Consider the following 16015-nt stretch of genomic DNA (forward strand, 5'->3'; position numbering starts at 1 on the left):
TGTTGTTTTTTTTAATTTAGATTTATATTATTATATACATAGAAGAAACAGCAAAACTATGGTTTTCCAGGCAGGGTTAAACCTCTCAAGTATTTCCTATAAAAAAAAAAAAGCAAATCAGGAAAAGGAGGTTTTGTACTGAGCTGCTTTATCGTTGATATCTGGTTCATCATCTGACCTCACATTGACACCTCAGTGTTTCACCACAGCTCACTGGGAGGCACTTGAGTGGTTAATCACAACAGAGACTTCTAGTTTGGTGGCTCATTCACAAAAAAAACAAAAAAAACATGACTAGGAGTGAAAGCACATGCACGGTACTAATAGATGAAATCATTTTGAAAATGAACCTCCAATAGGTCTTCATCAGCCATCACACTTTTCAAGCTAAATATTAGTAAACAGCTCAGGGGATGGACATCAGTGATTACACGCTGTCGGCCTCCACAAAGACAAATAGCTCCGGTGTGAAATCATTTAGTTCATGTCATGTCTTGCCTAGAGGGGAATACACACTTGCACACTGGAATTCTGAGTGACAAAGTGTAAAATCTGGATCAGATTAAGTGAGAAGCTTTCGAAGAGAAATGATGAAGAGAGAAAAAGGGAGGGATGGACAAGCTGTGGGAACACGCTGCTGAATAATTACTACTGACATCAGAATAGTTTTCTTTAGCTCTCTGAAGTGGCAGGGCTCATTTGTACAGCCTGGAGCTATACAGGGGTGTGTGTTTATTTGTGTATGTGTGTGTGTGTGTGTGTGTGTGTGTGTGTGTGTGTGTGTGTGAGAGAGTGAGAAAGAGAGCGTAGAGATAAAATGAGGGAGGGAGAATGCATTTGTGTGTGAGGGAAAAACCCAATAGTGGGACTGAAGAAAACAAAAAGTGTCAGACATATTTTTGATGTGAGTGTGATAGGTACACCAGAACTGACCCGGTGTGTGTGAACATGAGGGAGAGATTATTGTGATTTAGTCTTCTCCTTGTCAGTGTGTGACACCATGACAGCTTCATCTGCCTCAGGGAGCCGTTTCTCTCTAAGTGGACCTTTAAAAAACAGGAAACGACTTCAAATCCCACTGAAGCACAAAGGAAGATCAGGCCTACTGATTCTCGACAATACCCTTAAATCACACACACGCACGCACACACACACAAACACACACATGCTAGTAAGTGCCTTCATAGCGTGCACACACCAAACACACAGTCACACCTGAGCCCTCTTCAATAGACACCATTCACCACCCTGACAACCACAGACAATAGAGGAAAAAGAACGCAGGTCGACAAGTAGAGAATCGACATGTCTGAGCGCATCAGGACGTCCCCGCCACCCGCTTCACCGCATCAGCTTTTCCCCGCCGCCATGACTTCAGGTGATATCATGTTTCTATATAGTAGTTACACTTTCCTCGTCTTCACTTGCAGCTGTTTTGTTACAGATTTTAAGGTGAAATCACAAGTCAGACGTCACATGCAGCAAGCCAAAACCACAGAGCCGAACCACTGAGTTGAGAGCTGTTAACTGCTGTTGCCCAAAGGCCTTCTGGAGCTTCACCCTGTTAATTTATAAAGTACAATAAATGACTTCTTTTTGTTAGAATAATCCCAGTACATGTCTGTAAACTTAACAGGTGATTTCCGACCCCTGGAGTGGCTACTGAGAGGGTTTTGTTTTTTTGGCATGTCTTCTCCCCTCAATTGGAGTTGTGCATGGCTACCTGATGAAACTTGTTCCCTCAGTTTAATTCCCTTATATTAAGTGAACATGTTATATCTTGTGGCCACACATTAATTCAACTGAAAGAACAATTTGTGTCTCATGCCCTCAAATATATATATATATATATATTTTTTTTTTTTTCTCTTTGTGGCCACTCCAGTGTTGGCATGGCACCATAAGCATCACGTCAAATTGTGCCTCTAGCCAAAAGCTGTTGGTTGAAATGAGTAGTCGTCTCTGTAAGTGATTAATGACTTTGCTAGATAACCACGTAAAAACCAGAGTCTGCATACCAGCCAGAGAAACAACAGTACCAAGGTTTCATCTGAAAGGTTGGTGGAAGAACTAACAAAAAAAAAAACACCCAGAAACAAACCAAAACAAAACAATTTCAAATTCAATATATTTCATTCAACAGAAAAAAAACAACAACTTCTGACATCGTATTATCAGTGTAACTGGTTTAAAGTTGCAATTCAGCACCCAAGAGGCTGAGTTTAATCAATCAATCAATCAATAAACAACACAGAGTTTAACACCATTGTTGTTGCTCGTTACGGAGGAGGGAAAACCAGCGAGGACGCAGAGGAGTGTCTGAAGGGGTGGGCAGGTTTGAAGAGGGGGGACTTCCACCCAGGACTCATTTCCTGAAAACGACTAGGAGAGGAGAGAGCAAAGTGTTGAGAAGACAACCGTGAATTCGTCATTCTGTTGCAAACATCAGCAGTAGACCCGTTTGGCTCGTGAAAGCTTGGTTCAGTGAGCCTGCTATGATGGGACTTCTAAAATGCAATGGCTCCGTTTTATTGCGGCTGTTCAGCACTCAACTGAATAAATCTTTCACTGAAAACACAACACGCATTGACAATAAAGCTGCCTTTATCAAGAAAATGTATGCAGGAAAAGTCCATCCACTGTGCTAATTATACAATCGAAATATTAATTTACACACTCGTGCCTGTGAGGCCAATTTGCCCATTGTGTGAATGTTCAGTTGACACCTGTGGAAGTTTGACTGAACCTGCATGAAATAATGGGCGTGCTGAAAGTCACCTGACTGTGGCTGAGCATGCTGAGTGGACTGTGGCCAGTGTGTTTTGGCTGGACGACCTGTGAGGGATGGTACCTAAACACAACACCCAACAGATTCACTGTTAACCCTCGACACGACTCCAGTGAAGAATGATGAGTTTTGAACACTGCATTAGATATGTCAGGGTCAAGGTTAACATATGATAAGAGATACACCGCACGCTCAGATTCTTCTCTGTATTCTGGAGTCACATGCAGAAGGACAAAAAGGCCTAAGGAACCTATTTGTGTGGACATAAAAGAAAAATACACTGTCTGGGTGAAGGTATGTTTAAAGTCTCAAATAAGTAATCATTTGTGGAATTGAAGTGACATGATTCAGCAGCAGACGCAATCCCAAATATAACAGGCAACATCTGGGTTAGTTTAATCACTGTAGGTGGTCGACAGCCTATAATCCCCAAACAAGGCTGAATTGCAAGATGATTTCGGTGTCATTAGCTCTGTTTCTGTGTGAGACCTCATTCATTTATGCAACACTGTTAGCAGGGAGAGAGAGCCTCAGCCAGATTTGTTTGTGTTATATCCTAGGGAGCATAACGCGCGCCTTAAATGGGTTGTGTGTATTCACATTTAGCAGACCACTCATCCTGAATTTACTAGTGTTCTGCTCCATGCAGAGGGATGACACTGAGACGAAAACAGATTCAAAGTCCCGGGCAGTAGTTTGACCCAGCAGAATGTTCTATCGGAACAAGGTTTAGTGGAAAGCGGAGCACATACCCATTCGGCCGTCTTGTGGGGGACTGATTAATGACAGTCTGGGGACGGTGACAGGCTGATGAGTAGAGACAGAACATCACAACATATCATAACATTCACTGGAGTGCTCTATCAGCCCCTTTTCAACCTAACATGTTGATGTTGTAAATTCTCGACAAAGCCCATCTATAATTTTTTTATTATCATTTTTGACTCACTTTCCTGAACACACTCCCGTCATCCACCTCCATGTTTTCAGCACTGTTGGACAGGAGATGAGTCTTTACTTTAACACCGCAATAACAATGTCATTCAAAACTGGGCTATGCAGCATGTGCTATTATGACACGTTCACTTGAAAAGAGACAACACCCCCCCCCCCCCCGACCACCACCACCACCACCACCTGTTAAAAGATCAACCATATGATCATTAATCATTATACAAGCCACAACTGCTAAAGATTCCCATCTTAGAAGCCACAAGCATGTTTTCTTGCTCCACAGAAGAATGATTCCAAGATTAGTATTACAATTAATGATGATCTGTAATTAGAGACTTGTAGAATCAAGATTTTTGGATTGAAAACAATCGACAAAGCATGAGCATCCATGCAAAAAAAACAACAACTGAGGCTTCCCTACATGAAACTTGTGGATTTTGTAGGATCACCATAAGCAGAAACTGGAAAAATGTAAAATTCAGTTAAATAGTTACGCGCTCTGCAAAGTACTTACACATTACATCTATTACAACCGTTAATTAAATTTCACCCTCCCTCACTCAAAATCACAAATTCCTCAGGAATGTTTGGGTTTAATATCAACTGTCGCCTGTGCCCTCCTCCACCTTGGTGTTTTATCCCCTCCTCTAAAATCGCCGGGGATAAAACAACATTTACACTATTAAACTTAAGCACTTGATCAATCCTGTGACAACGGTATCTCGGTAACCCAATAGGGATTCATGACTAAACCCAAGCAAAGCTTAGCTTATTCAGGTGTGTGTGTGTGTATGTGTGTGTAGATAGCCGCAGGGCAGGGCAAAGTTCTACAGTGGCTAAAGCACATAAGGCATCGAGGCTGAAACCTGGATTCAACTTGTTTGTACTGTGAAATGCAGGCTACATTAACTCCGTCTGATGAGGTCAGAGGCAGAGTGAGACGTCGAGAAAAGCATGAGCGGGGGTGAGGAGAGGGCAAATCAAAGATGAACCGATTGAGAGAGAAGGCCGATCATGTGAGGAGATACAGTGATACGCGTGAAAGGGTTAATACTCACACATTCAGTGCGGAGGAATGTCTTGAAAGACTCACGGGGGAATTATATGGGATCTGTAGGACTGAAGGCAAACACGAAGCAATAAAACAGCATTAGCAGTCACTGGATCCTCTTAACGATGGAGAAATATTAGCTATTCATCTATAAATATAGAGCTCTCAATGATGAGAACATTCAAACTTTGAGGAGGCCGTATCAGAGCATTTTCACTCAAGTTTCTGGCCTTGTTACATACATCAAAAGGCGCTGAATTAGCCTGCTTTTTTCTTCCTGCCACTGTGCCTGACTGCATTTCCTTATCAGTGTGTCTCACGGAGACTTGAGGTGGGAGCTGTAACACAGGCTCGACTTCCTAACCCACTGATGTGGAACTGAAAGCGGATGCAGTCCGAGTATTCATTTACCTAATGGTGCACAGAGCTGTATTACTGCAGCCCCGTCTTGTCCATGAGTCCAGCCACAGTATTTCTTCCATTATATCAGATTTTCATCGGACCAACTTAAATTCTTTCCTCTTCCTTTTACAATTGATTGTTCTCATAATCCAGGTGCCTACATGCTGAGTTGAAGTGTGAAAGTGTCCCAGTGACTCACGATGAACAACATGAATATCACTGGCTGGTATGGTTTGTGTTTTTAGTCTCATTCTTGACTTGGTCTTGACTTGATCTGGTTCAACTCGGACTTGACGGTGAGTCACACGGTGTTGACGATTGTCCGTCTTTCGGCAGTGCACAGTACACGACCTCATCAGCAGCTTGGACCGCAACAGTCATGACAAGTGTACACAGCTTGTAGAACATCATTCTCATTTGTGAATGATAGCTGTATACTTATTGAATATGGATATTTCCCGATTAAGTATGAGGCACATTATTCGATTATTTCATATTTACTTGTATTATTTTTCGTACAACAAACATGTGATTTTACATACGTCTAACCTATTTTACCATCATTTCTAATCTTTCTTACCAATCTCTCCGGGGCCAATAAAATAATTCTGTTCTGACTTGTGCATTTTATCTGTGAGTGACAAACACATCAATAAACAGCCGAACACATTGGCCGATACAAACGTTGCATATGATTATGAGGTTGTTTACCTGTCTTTTGTCCATGTGCTGTGTGGGAACTGTGGCTCATCTGAGACCCAGAAGAAGCTTTGGAACTGAATAAGAACAACGAGTACAGCAAATGGTGTGAATTAGACGGACAGAGATAGCTTTGCTGGCCTTCTTCTACTGAGGTCCTTCCATCAAGGGTCTCAGAATAGATGTGTGTGAGTGACACCTAGTGTAGAAGGAGGTGTAGCAGCCAGCTAGTTGAAAATACTCGGACTGATTTACCATTCCAGTCCCAAAGAAAACACAAACCAGCATTTGGCTACAAATCACCGCAGGTTTAACGACCTCTAGACATCATTTAGTCTTCTATAACGCTTACATGTAGAAAAGAATATAATCTGACTGTGCTCATCCTGTGTAGAGAAGATGAGGGCTGAGAGAGGATGGAGGACAGGAGGAACAGAAATGACTGATATGTTAGGTAATCTTATTTCTGGAATTGTTTAGAACTGATAGAGTAACGGCTGCAGACAAGCAAGGACATGTGAGTAAATAAAACTGGATCACCTCTGATGCTGAAGAGAGTATTCCAGTCTATTGATGTAGACGCTCTGATCAGTCAGCTTCCTACAACAGGCAAAAAGAAAATAAAGAAACTTAAAAAAAAAAAACATCCTGAAAATGACCGGTTGGACTTACTTTGTCATCTGCTGCATTTCTTGCTTCATCTTGATAAACACCTCCTCAAGTTTTTCATTCTGCAATTATTGAAACGCATCATTTAGGCAAATGAGATGATATCATCAAAAGCATTTACAGGGACATTAGCAGAGCCGGGGGGGGGAGGGGGGGAGATTTCAGAATAGCACTGAATGTCAAAAATAAAGTTCAATAAGTGCCAAATCAAAGAAGGTCAACCGTCAAAGAAACACACAAACAAATGTCCGCAACAGTAAGATAGACCTCTCAACCTCTCAGGCTCTCAGCATCTCACCCGTTTCTGGTAGTAAGTCAGCAGCCGTTTTTGATGTCGAGCCTGGAACATGATAACCTGGAGAGAGAGAGAAGGAAGAGAGCAAAATTAGGTCTGAAATAAAGGTTTCGGGTAAATATATCTTGAAAAGAATGATTTAAGATTTGCATCCACACGCTATTATGTCATATCGTAATTAAACATCTGTTGGATCAGATGTGAAGCAAGAAAATGACCAAACTTTGCCAATTTCTGTGAGATGTTTGGCTGCCACGACGTTGATGTCGGAGAACAGGGCCTTCACCTCAGCGCTGCTCTGAAACAAAGACATGTCTGTTTACCACAAGTCTGGTGTTGTTCCATGCAAAACCAGCCTCTAGAAGATGCCATTGTAATGAAAAGCAACATGTAATATGCTTACTTTGTCAGTGAGAGGAGATACTTGACATTTGGCATTGCATATTAAACATTCGCCTGGCTTACCTGAAAGAAAAGTCACAGTAATATACATACAATATACTCTACAGTGCAGAGCACAAATATGTCCATTTCCATGCTTTAAAACGAGGACATCCAGATCCAAAAGCTCTGCGGCTCAACTCATACAAAGTAAATTCAACTGTGGAACCAAAATTAAGACCAGTCACAGTCGACAGGACATCATATCAGATGTTATGTTAATTTAAAAATAAAAATGAAAGAGAATGGAAGTCTTCCCTGTGTACTTTAATAGTACGGGTCTGATAAAACCAAATGTGACAATACCACCCCCTGGAATATAGAAATATGACAAACAACTATGAATATATGGCATACAACTATAGGTGTGTGTGTGTGTGTGTGGGGGGGGGGGGGTTGTTTAAGTGCTTGGATGTGTGAGAAGGCTTGGTTAATACAGACAGATTTAACTCTCAAATTCAGAAATCAGCTCTGCAGTGACACATGAAGTCCAACAGATGTCTCTGTTCACTCACGCTGCCTCTCACCTATCCTGACAGTTGTGTAATTCCTGCAGTTGTGTCCTCCTGTGCAACACAACGACGCAAACAGCATCACCTGTTAGTGAACTCAGCCTTTATCTACCTGTCTGATAGCACACACTGCAGATGACATGGCCGCAGGTAGTAATAGCCAATTTCCGGTCAGTGCTTGGGGCGAGAAAGCAGGAGTTGCAGCAGATCCAGTAAGACATTTGAACACCTGCAAAACAGAGCCCTGTGTTTACCAGCTTCACATCTTGCTAACTGCTAGTCTTTAGTCAGTGGTTTTAGCTGAGTAGCAGCGCTGCTAGCTGTCACATCTTTAAAAACCTCTGCAAATTTGGCCAGTTCCACACGTTGATAAGTTTGTAATTAAGTCACTCACACAGAAGATAGATTTATTATGTTACCTGACGTTGGGTGGCGTAAATCCGTAGGAATGAGGCGAAATGGGATTTAGCAACGTCTAAGAAACCTGAAATTTGATAATTGTATCATCAACTGACTGTATTGTTATCTAAAACCAAGTTACCATTACTGTCGTGACCTTTCCCCTTTTCCCGAACTAATTATTCAGACATCAGGTTTTTCACCCACCTTTTATATTTTTCTACTCAAAATGTTGGCCAGCAACACACAACGACGTCATCGATTAGCAAGACGTAAGCTAACCGTTAGCTCGCTAACGTGTTAGCTGCGAGTTGAGCAGCCGTGTAACTGTGGTTCTCGCGAATTTTGGAGCTGAAATAAGGTTGGTGAAAATGCGTTTATTTTACTTATGTATTTATTTATTTTTACTCCGCGAGGTAAGTTGCTTGGAGGCTCGTACTCCTAATGAGTATAAAGATGTAGTATTTTATTTATAAACTGAATATGTTGTTGTGTAAACAAGATGTAAAACATCCAGATACCGAAACACAAATTAAGGTGGTGATAAGGTGAAGACATGTTATCGTGTGAGAGGATGTAGAGGTAATAGGATATTTTTCTTTGGGGTCACCATTTAATTCAGTACTTATACAAGTCAGTATCAGTTGTATAATCAGTATTCATAGTTGATTAAGACACCAATGATGACAAATTTATATTTGTGATATTTATCCCAAAATGTATTTCAGGTTTGTAAAGCAAAAAAAAAAAAAAAAGAAGCAAGGGTTCAAGTATAGTTATCGGATTATTCGATGGCAACATTGACATTTTCAATAGATCGATTCAGTTTTTTGGGGGGTCTTTTTTGCCCGGTCTTAGTTGACAAAGTTTTGATTCACATATGTAGCGTGTCAGATGGAGTCGTGTATTTCTAGGCACTGTTGCGAGCTTATGTGTAAAATTAACTGCCAGGCAAAAGAACATTGACAGGTCAGAGGTCATCCTCAGACCAGCTTCTTGGCAATGAAGAAATCTTTGAGTCGCTTCATCTGCCAGAAGCCAACTGACAGCAGAATGGAGGTCTGGACCACCGCCCACCACAGCACTTTACTGTTGGTGTCCTCACTGATCTGACGGAACGTTTCTTCTTTTTCCTGGTCGACATGAGAAAGCATAGTAAATGGGGGAGAGTTTTAAAGAAGTCCCACGAAGCTCACCTATTTTAGTGGATTGTGTTAGCATAGCTCTTTTTTTAAAAGTCATCAGATCGATAAGGCTCAGGAGTTTGGTGTGTCCAGATGTGTTTTTATCGTCTCTTACAAAGTTGACAATTTAGTTGTGGAAGTCATTCTTTTAGTTGTGTTGTATGAATTGAAGTTATAATGGGGCCTCAAAGATGCTGCATGAAATTATTGCTCCCGGCCGTGTTGTCAGTAAAGTTACTAATTGTATGAGTCTGTTTCTAAAATTCCAATATCTCCTCATATCAAATTGTTATTTTGGCACAAATGCTATACTCAACCGTAGCTATATCGCTGGCAATAGACCATTATGAAATTAAAGATTATTTGTTGAGCTTAGATAGAGCTATGCTAACACTTCCCACCCACTATCATTCATTGTGCTAAGCGAACACACAATCAGCTCAGCTCACACTCAGCGCAAATAGAGGAGATAAGGCTGTCCATCTTGTCTGGAAAAAAAAGTACTTTACTAAATGTTAGCGTATTCCATCAAGCTAAGATGGCTTGCAGTAGAGATGCTTAGGATGCTGAAATCGGCGAACACTGCTCATGTACATTGCCATATTATGAAATTGTCCCATTTTTCATCAAGACAGTTAACTAAACTTACCCTCTGGTACTCCTGTTGCCGAGTGATGAACACCATCTGATCTATGAGATGTGAAAGGCTGTTTTCCAGTGTCTTCATATTGACTTTAGTTTTGTCAACATTGGGGTCAATTGAGTGCTCTCCCATCTGAACATCCAAATGTAATTTCTGTGAAGCAAAATGGAGCCTTCAACTAAATATATTTTATGTATGATTACATTTTTGTTGTGTGTGTGTGTGTGTGTGTGTGTGTGTGTGTGTGTGTGTGTGTGTGTGTGTCTGACCAGGTCTCACCAGGCTTTCTCCAGCAAAAACAGAAAACCTCGTGGAGTTGGTTTGAAAGCAAATGAAGTGCTGACCAGACATATGAGCTGTGAAGGTAAATTTACCAAATTTACCATAACGCTTGGACATCAATACCTAGGGAGAGATACTGAGATAGGTCAATATGTCTTTTACCATCCAGGAAAAAAAATTACAATTGACAAAAAGACTTTTTCATCAATACCAGTGCTGGAGATCCACGACAGTAATTGGATAGAATATTCATAAAGTTACAGGCTGAAAAGTCAACAATCAATCCATGCTAAAGCTAAGCTTCAACCGTGTGTCCAATGCTTCTTGGACACACTGTGTCTTGCTCATGTGTATTGATAGGGAAACCAGTCACCTCACACATATGGTTTGCTCTTGTGTTTCTATTACCTCATGATTCGGGTCTCTGACAGTCAGAGTGACACCAAGGTGAGGTGAATTGGTGAATGACTTCAAATCCCAGGGCTCCAACAAGAAATATCCTGAGGATAAGTGTTACACACACGAGTGCATACAGTCATGGCGAGTGCAAATCTCGAAAGTATCAACGATCAATACAACAGCTATAGAATACAATGAGTATCTTATATAACTTGTAACATTTTTTTGGGCTCATTGTTGTTCAAGTGAGGAATATTCCCTCTCCAGGACTCACCGGTCACCAGCACGTCCTCAGGAATTTCCTCAATAATGCATTTTTCCTCTTGTTCCCCGAGCTCAAAATACATGGTTCCAGCCAACACTAGGTAACACTGGAGGAGAAAGCCAGTACCCTGTAGCCCCATTCTCAGTTAACCATGAGCTATTAAATACCAGCACACTTGATGGTAACAGAATGTTTGGTTTGTGCCAAAAGAAGATTTTAATGCGTAAATTTGCAAATATTTGCCTGTGCCCCGCAGCAGATTTGTTCATATAGAGGCTGCAGAAGATGTGAGAAAGGAACAGGTGCTGCTTTGTGTGACGAGACATTCTGGGGGTTTCTGATTGGCCAACCTGGAAGCAAATAGCAAACTTGCTAAGACTAGTGATTGATTGGGATTGATGAGTGTGACATTTTCACAGTAAATTATATATTTTGGTCCTAAGTTGAATGTAAGAGCCAGCACAGTGACACACTCTGCACTTATCTGTAATGCTGTATCTGTAAGTGATATTTTCAGCAGATTCAATATATTGCTTTGCATACGATTACAGCTGGCTCACCATGATTTTATGCCAGGCGGCACGGTGGTGCAGTGGTCAGCACTGTCGCCTCACAGCAAGAAGGTTCCAGGTTCAAGCCCCGGCTTGGGTACGGGATCTTTCTGTGTGGAGTCTCCATGTTCTCCCTGTGCCTGCGTGGGTTCTCTCTGGTACGCCAGCTTCCTCCCACAGTCCAAAGACATGCAAAGGGGGATAAGGTTAATCCAGACTCTAAATTAACCGTAGGTGTGGCTGTTAGTGTGAATGGTTGTCTGTCTATATTTGTTGGCCCTGCGATGGACTGGCAACCTGTCCAGGGTGAACCCCGCCTCTCGCCCGAAAGCCGCTGGGATAGGCTCCAGCCCCCCAACGACCCTTAACAGGATAAGCGGAAGAAATGGATGGATGGATGGATGGATTTTATGCCTCTGTGATGAACTGGAGGTCAGAACAAGTTGTTCTGACAGAGCACATCCCACGGTGTACTGAGGCTTCTGTCTGGATGTCCCATGACCAACAACCATTGCTTGCTTTGGTCCGGGTCTCCCACTGGCAAATGATGAAAGCAGACATGGGTGATGTTGTAAGGACAATTACAGACGCCACCACCTTGCAACAACTGTAGCTGCTGCAGGTCGTGAAAGAGACCCCACAATTCCATACTGATGTCCTCATTCAGTTTATTTGGAATACTGTGAAAACTTAAAAACAAAACACTCTCAAAGACATAATTTTCAGTCACAAACTTTAACATATGGACAACGAAGTATGAACAGAAGAAGGAGACTTTTGAATTACTTTGTTTCCCTGATCAGACCAGCAGCAGAAAAAGAGCGAGCACATTGTTTATCTCTTCTTCACTTCTGGGTTCATTGTGCTAACATAGATTTCATCAAACTAAATCACAATAAAAATCTGAAGATAACAGTGACTTGTGACTACAGTCGTACTCAAGTACTTCAAATAACGACAAGAAACCCGTCAGTAATTCCTGCAGTTGGCCTTCTCGTCCTGCTACAGTCTTGTTTACACAAGGCAGCATGTGTACATGCCCACTTCTGTATCTGTGTCATGTGACGCTTCCGCCTGAGGAAATGGGACACAAATGATTTAAACATTTACACACAAACTAAACTCTGAAATTGCAAAGCTTGGACCTTTTTGTTATTTATTCTAGCGATATCATGGTGTGTGTGTGTGAAACTTTAAATTTTGAAATGCACTCCATGTTCTTTTGGGGCTTTTCATAAAAGCACAGTGAGTCAAATCAAATATTTGTTTGTCTCACGGATAGCTTCTTTTCAAGCCTTACATTAAATCTACGGGAAATCTAAATTCAAACCTGTTAACCACAGGAGTAGACCTCATTGTACGCTTGGCTTGGTTTTTATCGCACAAAAACCGATGAACTGTAAAATGCGCACTGAAAGATGAAACATAATATTAGGGCTAATAATTTAGAAAACTCAAATTATGTGCAAACCGCAGGATTGTATTATGGCCACGTTTACCGATTCTTTTAAAAAATATGTTCACCTCTCGTATAGTGAGGGTTTTCCATAAAACTACAGCGTGAAGGAGGCTCCATCTAACAGTTCGTGTGGAAAATGAAACCCGAACCTTTCGATACAGTGGATGACTGACATATAATTACCTCATGAGGTCTCTTATGATGTAAACTCCCACACCCATACAGAGAATGAACCGTCTCACATTTAGCATCTGCAAAAGATGTCATCCCTCAAACAAAGCAAAGAATCAGATCTTCCTCTCTTCCCACACTTAAGCATTTTTACAAGTGTGCTAAGCCAGTACAGTTTTAAAATTTTGTTTCAAAGTACATCATTATTTAAAAAAAAAAAACCATCCTCTAACAAATGGTATGCAATTCTTTAATAACCAAATGTAGTGGGTTATCACTCAGGCCAGTTTCAGACGAGATCGGGGGCACGTTACTTGGTAGCCTGTTGGTGTGTTGTGTGTTGTGAACCCTGTCCTCCCAGCCAGAAATTCCAGCATCAGCAGCAGTATAATAACATGCAGTAGTGGGCCTGTTTACAACTTTGGATCTTCGCACTGAGGAGGGTTGTGCAGCTTGGGGAAGGGTGTCATGGCAGGATCAGTTTCTATTCCATGTTCTCTGTTGTTCAGTAAATTTTTTGAGGGTTGCATACCTCACCCCCCACAGCTAAAATGCACCATCATGATTCAGATGCGGGGCTGGATTTGGTCAGAATCTGGCTTATGTGATCTCATACCATTAAGGGCTGTGCAACTGCTCAAAAATGTAGTCAAAATCAATATGTGGCCCATGACATCTATCCATCCATTTTCTATACTACTTATACGTTGGGGGGGCTGGAGCCTATCCCACTGGGCGAGAGGCGGGGTTCAACCTGGAGGGGTCACCAGTCCGGCGCAGGAAGGATCAATTAGGGGCTCGGTACAGTATCTTGCTCAACCGGGCGAAGTGACATTTTCAAATCACTGGTGCAGTATTTGTAAAAGACTAATTCTGTGTTAAAATACTGTTTTGATTAAGATATTTTGTCACTCTGGAAAGGTACTACAAATTTAAGAAAACAAATTTGTCTCATACAGAATCCCACCAAAATCATACTTCTGTCATTTTGATAGGGTTTTCATTGAAAATGAGACTGATTATGTAAAAATGTACTTTCCCTCTCATATTATAAATCATCTCATGATTGCAAAAAAAAAAATGTAAGTACTGATTTTTTTTTCTTCAAAATTGTACAGCCCTGATACAGTCAGAGAAGGAGATTTTGCTGTTCACAATCTTCCCGCTGTCTTATTTCATCTCATCTTCATATTTGGAGATTATTGAGTTCTTAACTGTTTCTGCTGACCGTCCATTCAAGAGAACAAATCTATTCATTTTTATAATAACAGCAGAAACACAAGAAAGGGAGTCTCTTTGTTGCGCTTTTATGCTTCTCACAGTTAAATACACATTTGAAACTTGAATCTGATGAATGACACAATATCTGATATTGTGCAGATCCATTTATAAGCCAGTTAAATTTTCTGTTTTGCAAGAATGCAAAAGTCCGATTCAGCCAAACCAAATGTTGAACGGACTCTACCTTGTCAACTCACCGATCCAAAGTCTGTGTAATGTCCAGCTGAGCCATGTGTGAATAAAGCAGGTCTTAAGGATTTTGCGCGTTGTTGACATTTCAGTCAGACGTGACTGGAGTGAGACTGCAAGAAGCATGCAAACATCCAAGGCTGGGTCATCTACATGATGGCATACACAAAAATTGTAAAGATTCTGGAACCTCTGTCACAAGGAACAGAGATTTGGTTGTATGTGACCAAAGCATCTGTCTTCCCTCCTGGATGCTCTACTCAGGCGCCACTCCACATAGTTTTATGGTATGATTCATTTCATTTGATATATGGGCCATGCTCCCTCGTGTTCAAATTCATGATATTCATTCCTTTAAGGATAGATAGACACACCACCCTTTGCACAGGCTAACCGTGGGTGAGGAGCTTGTTTTGTTTTTTTTTTTGTTTTTTTGCCACCTGGTAGTATGAAATACAACTTGACAATCAACGTCCAACTGGTTTGACATGAACAGCTTGCTAGCTAATGCGTAATCTGTTTGCTTGTGTTGACTAGCACCCTGTCCATGGTCCCGCACAGCAACCTGAGTTGTCTGTTTAATTAACATTCTGGAATGCTGCTGTGTCGTGTGTCAACAGTGCAACCACACTGCTGTTTGATGACGGCCTTTTATGTGTCACTTGTCACTGCCATGAAAGGCTGCTTGTGAGCCAGGGAGGGAGCATGCCTGTGTTGTGTGCATGCACGCGACACAACTTTTTACATGCCAAGTGATTTGCATTCACCAGCTGAGTTGGTAATGTTTACGGTGGCGTAAATGTATAAAACCGAGGCTGATTTTCACCGAGCATGGTTGAGTGGTGTAGCATCAGCTGCGGAAGAACCCATTAATGGCTTTGTACTTTGGGTCTGAGCTCATCTTGTTGTAGTGATACGCTCTCTGAGTGCCTTCCTTTTGATCAATTTAAGTGAAACTAACGTTTAATTAAATAATTTTCTTTCTGCGATTAACAGCATTTCCATTGCTGCCACATGTTGCTGCTGTTTTATCGCTTGAGCCTATGGTTTGGTATTCATAATTAAGAGAATATTTGACTATGAAATGCCATGTTGTGGTTGTATAAATAAACACCATAATATATTCACAGTCACCATCATTCATGTAATTTTCCTATTTAACACTGGGCGTATACTTAACTGTTACCTCTTTATGTTTTGGCTAATGAAGCTGTTTGAGAAAGCCAGAATTCGACTCTGGTCTTCTCCTGTTTCTTCTCATTCTTTGAGTCAGTAATTTTCCTGTCTCTCATCATTCAAAACGGAAGGGGGCCCATCATACACCAGATGTTTGGTCCCTATTGGTATTCAGTCTGTTACCTACAGTATGTCTTCTGTGCTG

The 16015-nt window shown here is 41.3% G+C and overlaps 3 protein-coding genes across 14 annotated transcripts in view; 1 reads left to right on the forward strand and 2 right to left on the reverse strand.

Moving 5' to 3' along the window:
- Positions 1-29: 29 nt before the first annotated feature.
- rnf212 (ring finger protein 212) lies at positions 30-8554 on the reverse strand. 8 transcript variants are annotated; one of them, XM_086222112.1, is made up of 15 exons: positions 8418-8554; positions 8231-8295; positions 7924-8040; positions 7262-7323; positions 7082-7156; positions 6862-6918; positions 6567-6625; positions 6435-6494; positions 5907-5971; positions 5776-5826; positions 4801-4861; positions 3738-3780; positions 3541-3595; positions 2779-2851; positions 36-2382 (listed from the first exon to the last, which is right to left on the reverse strand). In XM_086222112.1, exons 3-15 carry the CDS (start codon positions 8030-8032, stop codon positions 2280-2282), a joined length of 873 nt encoding a protein of 290 aa, XP_086078238.1. In that variant the 5' UTR covers positions 8033-8040; positions 8231-8295; positions 8418-8554; the 3' UTR covers positions 36-2279. The 8 variants fall into 8 exon arrangements, with proteins under 8 accessions (XP_086078246.1, XP_086078244.1, XP_086078245.1 ...); XM_086222120.1 differs by lacking the exon at positions 2779-2851 and having other exon boundaries at positions 30-2382; XM_086222114.1 differs by lacking the exon at positions 8231-8295 and having other exon boundaries at positions 35-2382; positions 8418-8495.
- maea (macrophage erythroblast attacher, E3 ubiquitin ligase) overlaps positions 7881-16015 on the forward strand; it is a 79997-nt gene continuing 71862 nt past the window's right edge. For 2 of the 5 annotated variants that reach the window (XM_086222104.1, XM_086222105.1), the window contains exons 1-2: positions 7881-8023; positions 10310-10401. The gene's annotated coding sequence lies outside the window, so the exon portion shown is untranslated. Of the gene's footprint in view, positions 8024-8533; positions 8572-10309; positions 10402-16015 lie in introns of those variants that run through there. The other 3 variants (XM_086222108.1, XM_086222109.1, XM_086222107.1) reach the window with 2 other exon arrangements.
- LOC147251432 (transmembrane emp24 domain-containing protein 11) lies at positions 8975-11122 on the reverse strand. The gene is made up of 5 exons (XM_086222121.1): positions 10993-11122; positions 10728-10819; positions 10317-10442; positions 10044-10190; positions 8975-9343 (listed from the first exon to the last, which is right to left on the reverse strand). The coding sequence occupies exons 1-5, from the start codon at positions 11120-11122 to the stop codon at positions 9194-9196; spliced, it is 645 nt and encodes a 214-aa protein (XP_086078247.1). The 3' UTR covers positions 8975-9193.

This window comes from Aulostomus chinensis, chromosome 13 (genome assembly GCF_037954235.1).
Source record: "Aulostomus chinensis isolate RoL2024-O1b breed Wild chromosome 13, RoL_Achi_v1.0, whole genome shotgun sequence".
NCBI classification, from domain to species: domain Eukaryota; kingdom Metazoa; phylum Chordata; class Actinopteri; order Syngnathiformes; family Aulostomidae; genus Aulostomus; species Aulostomus chinensis.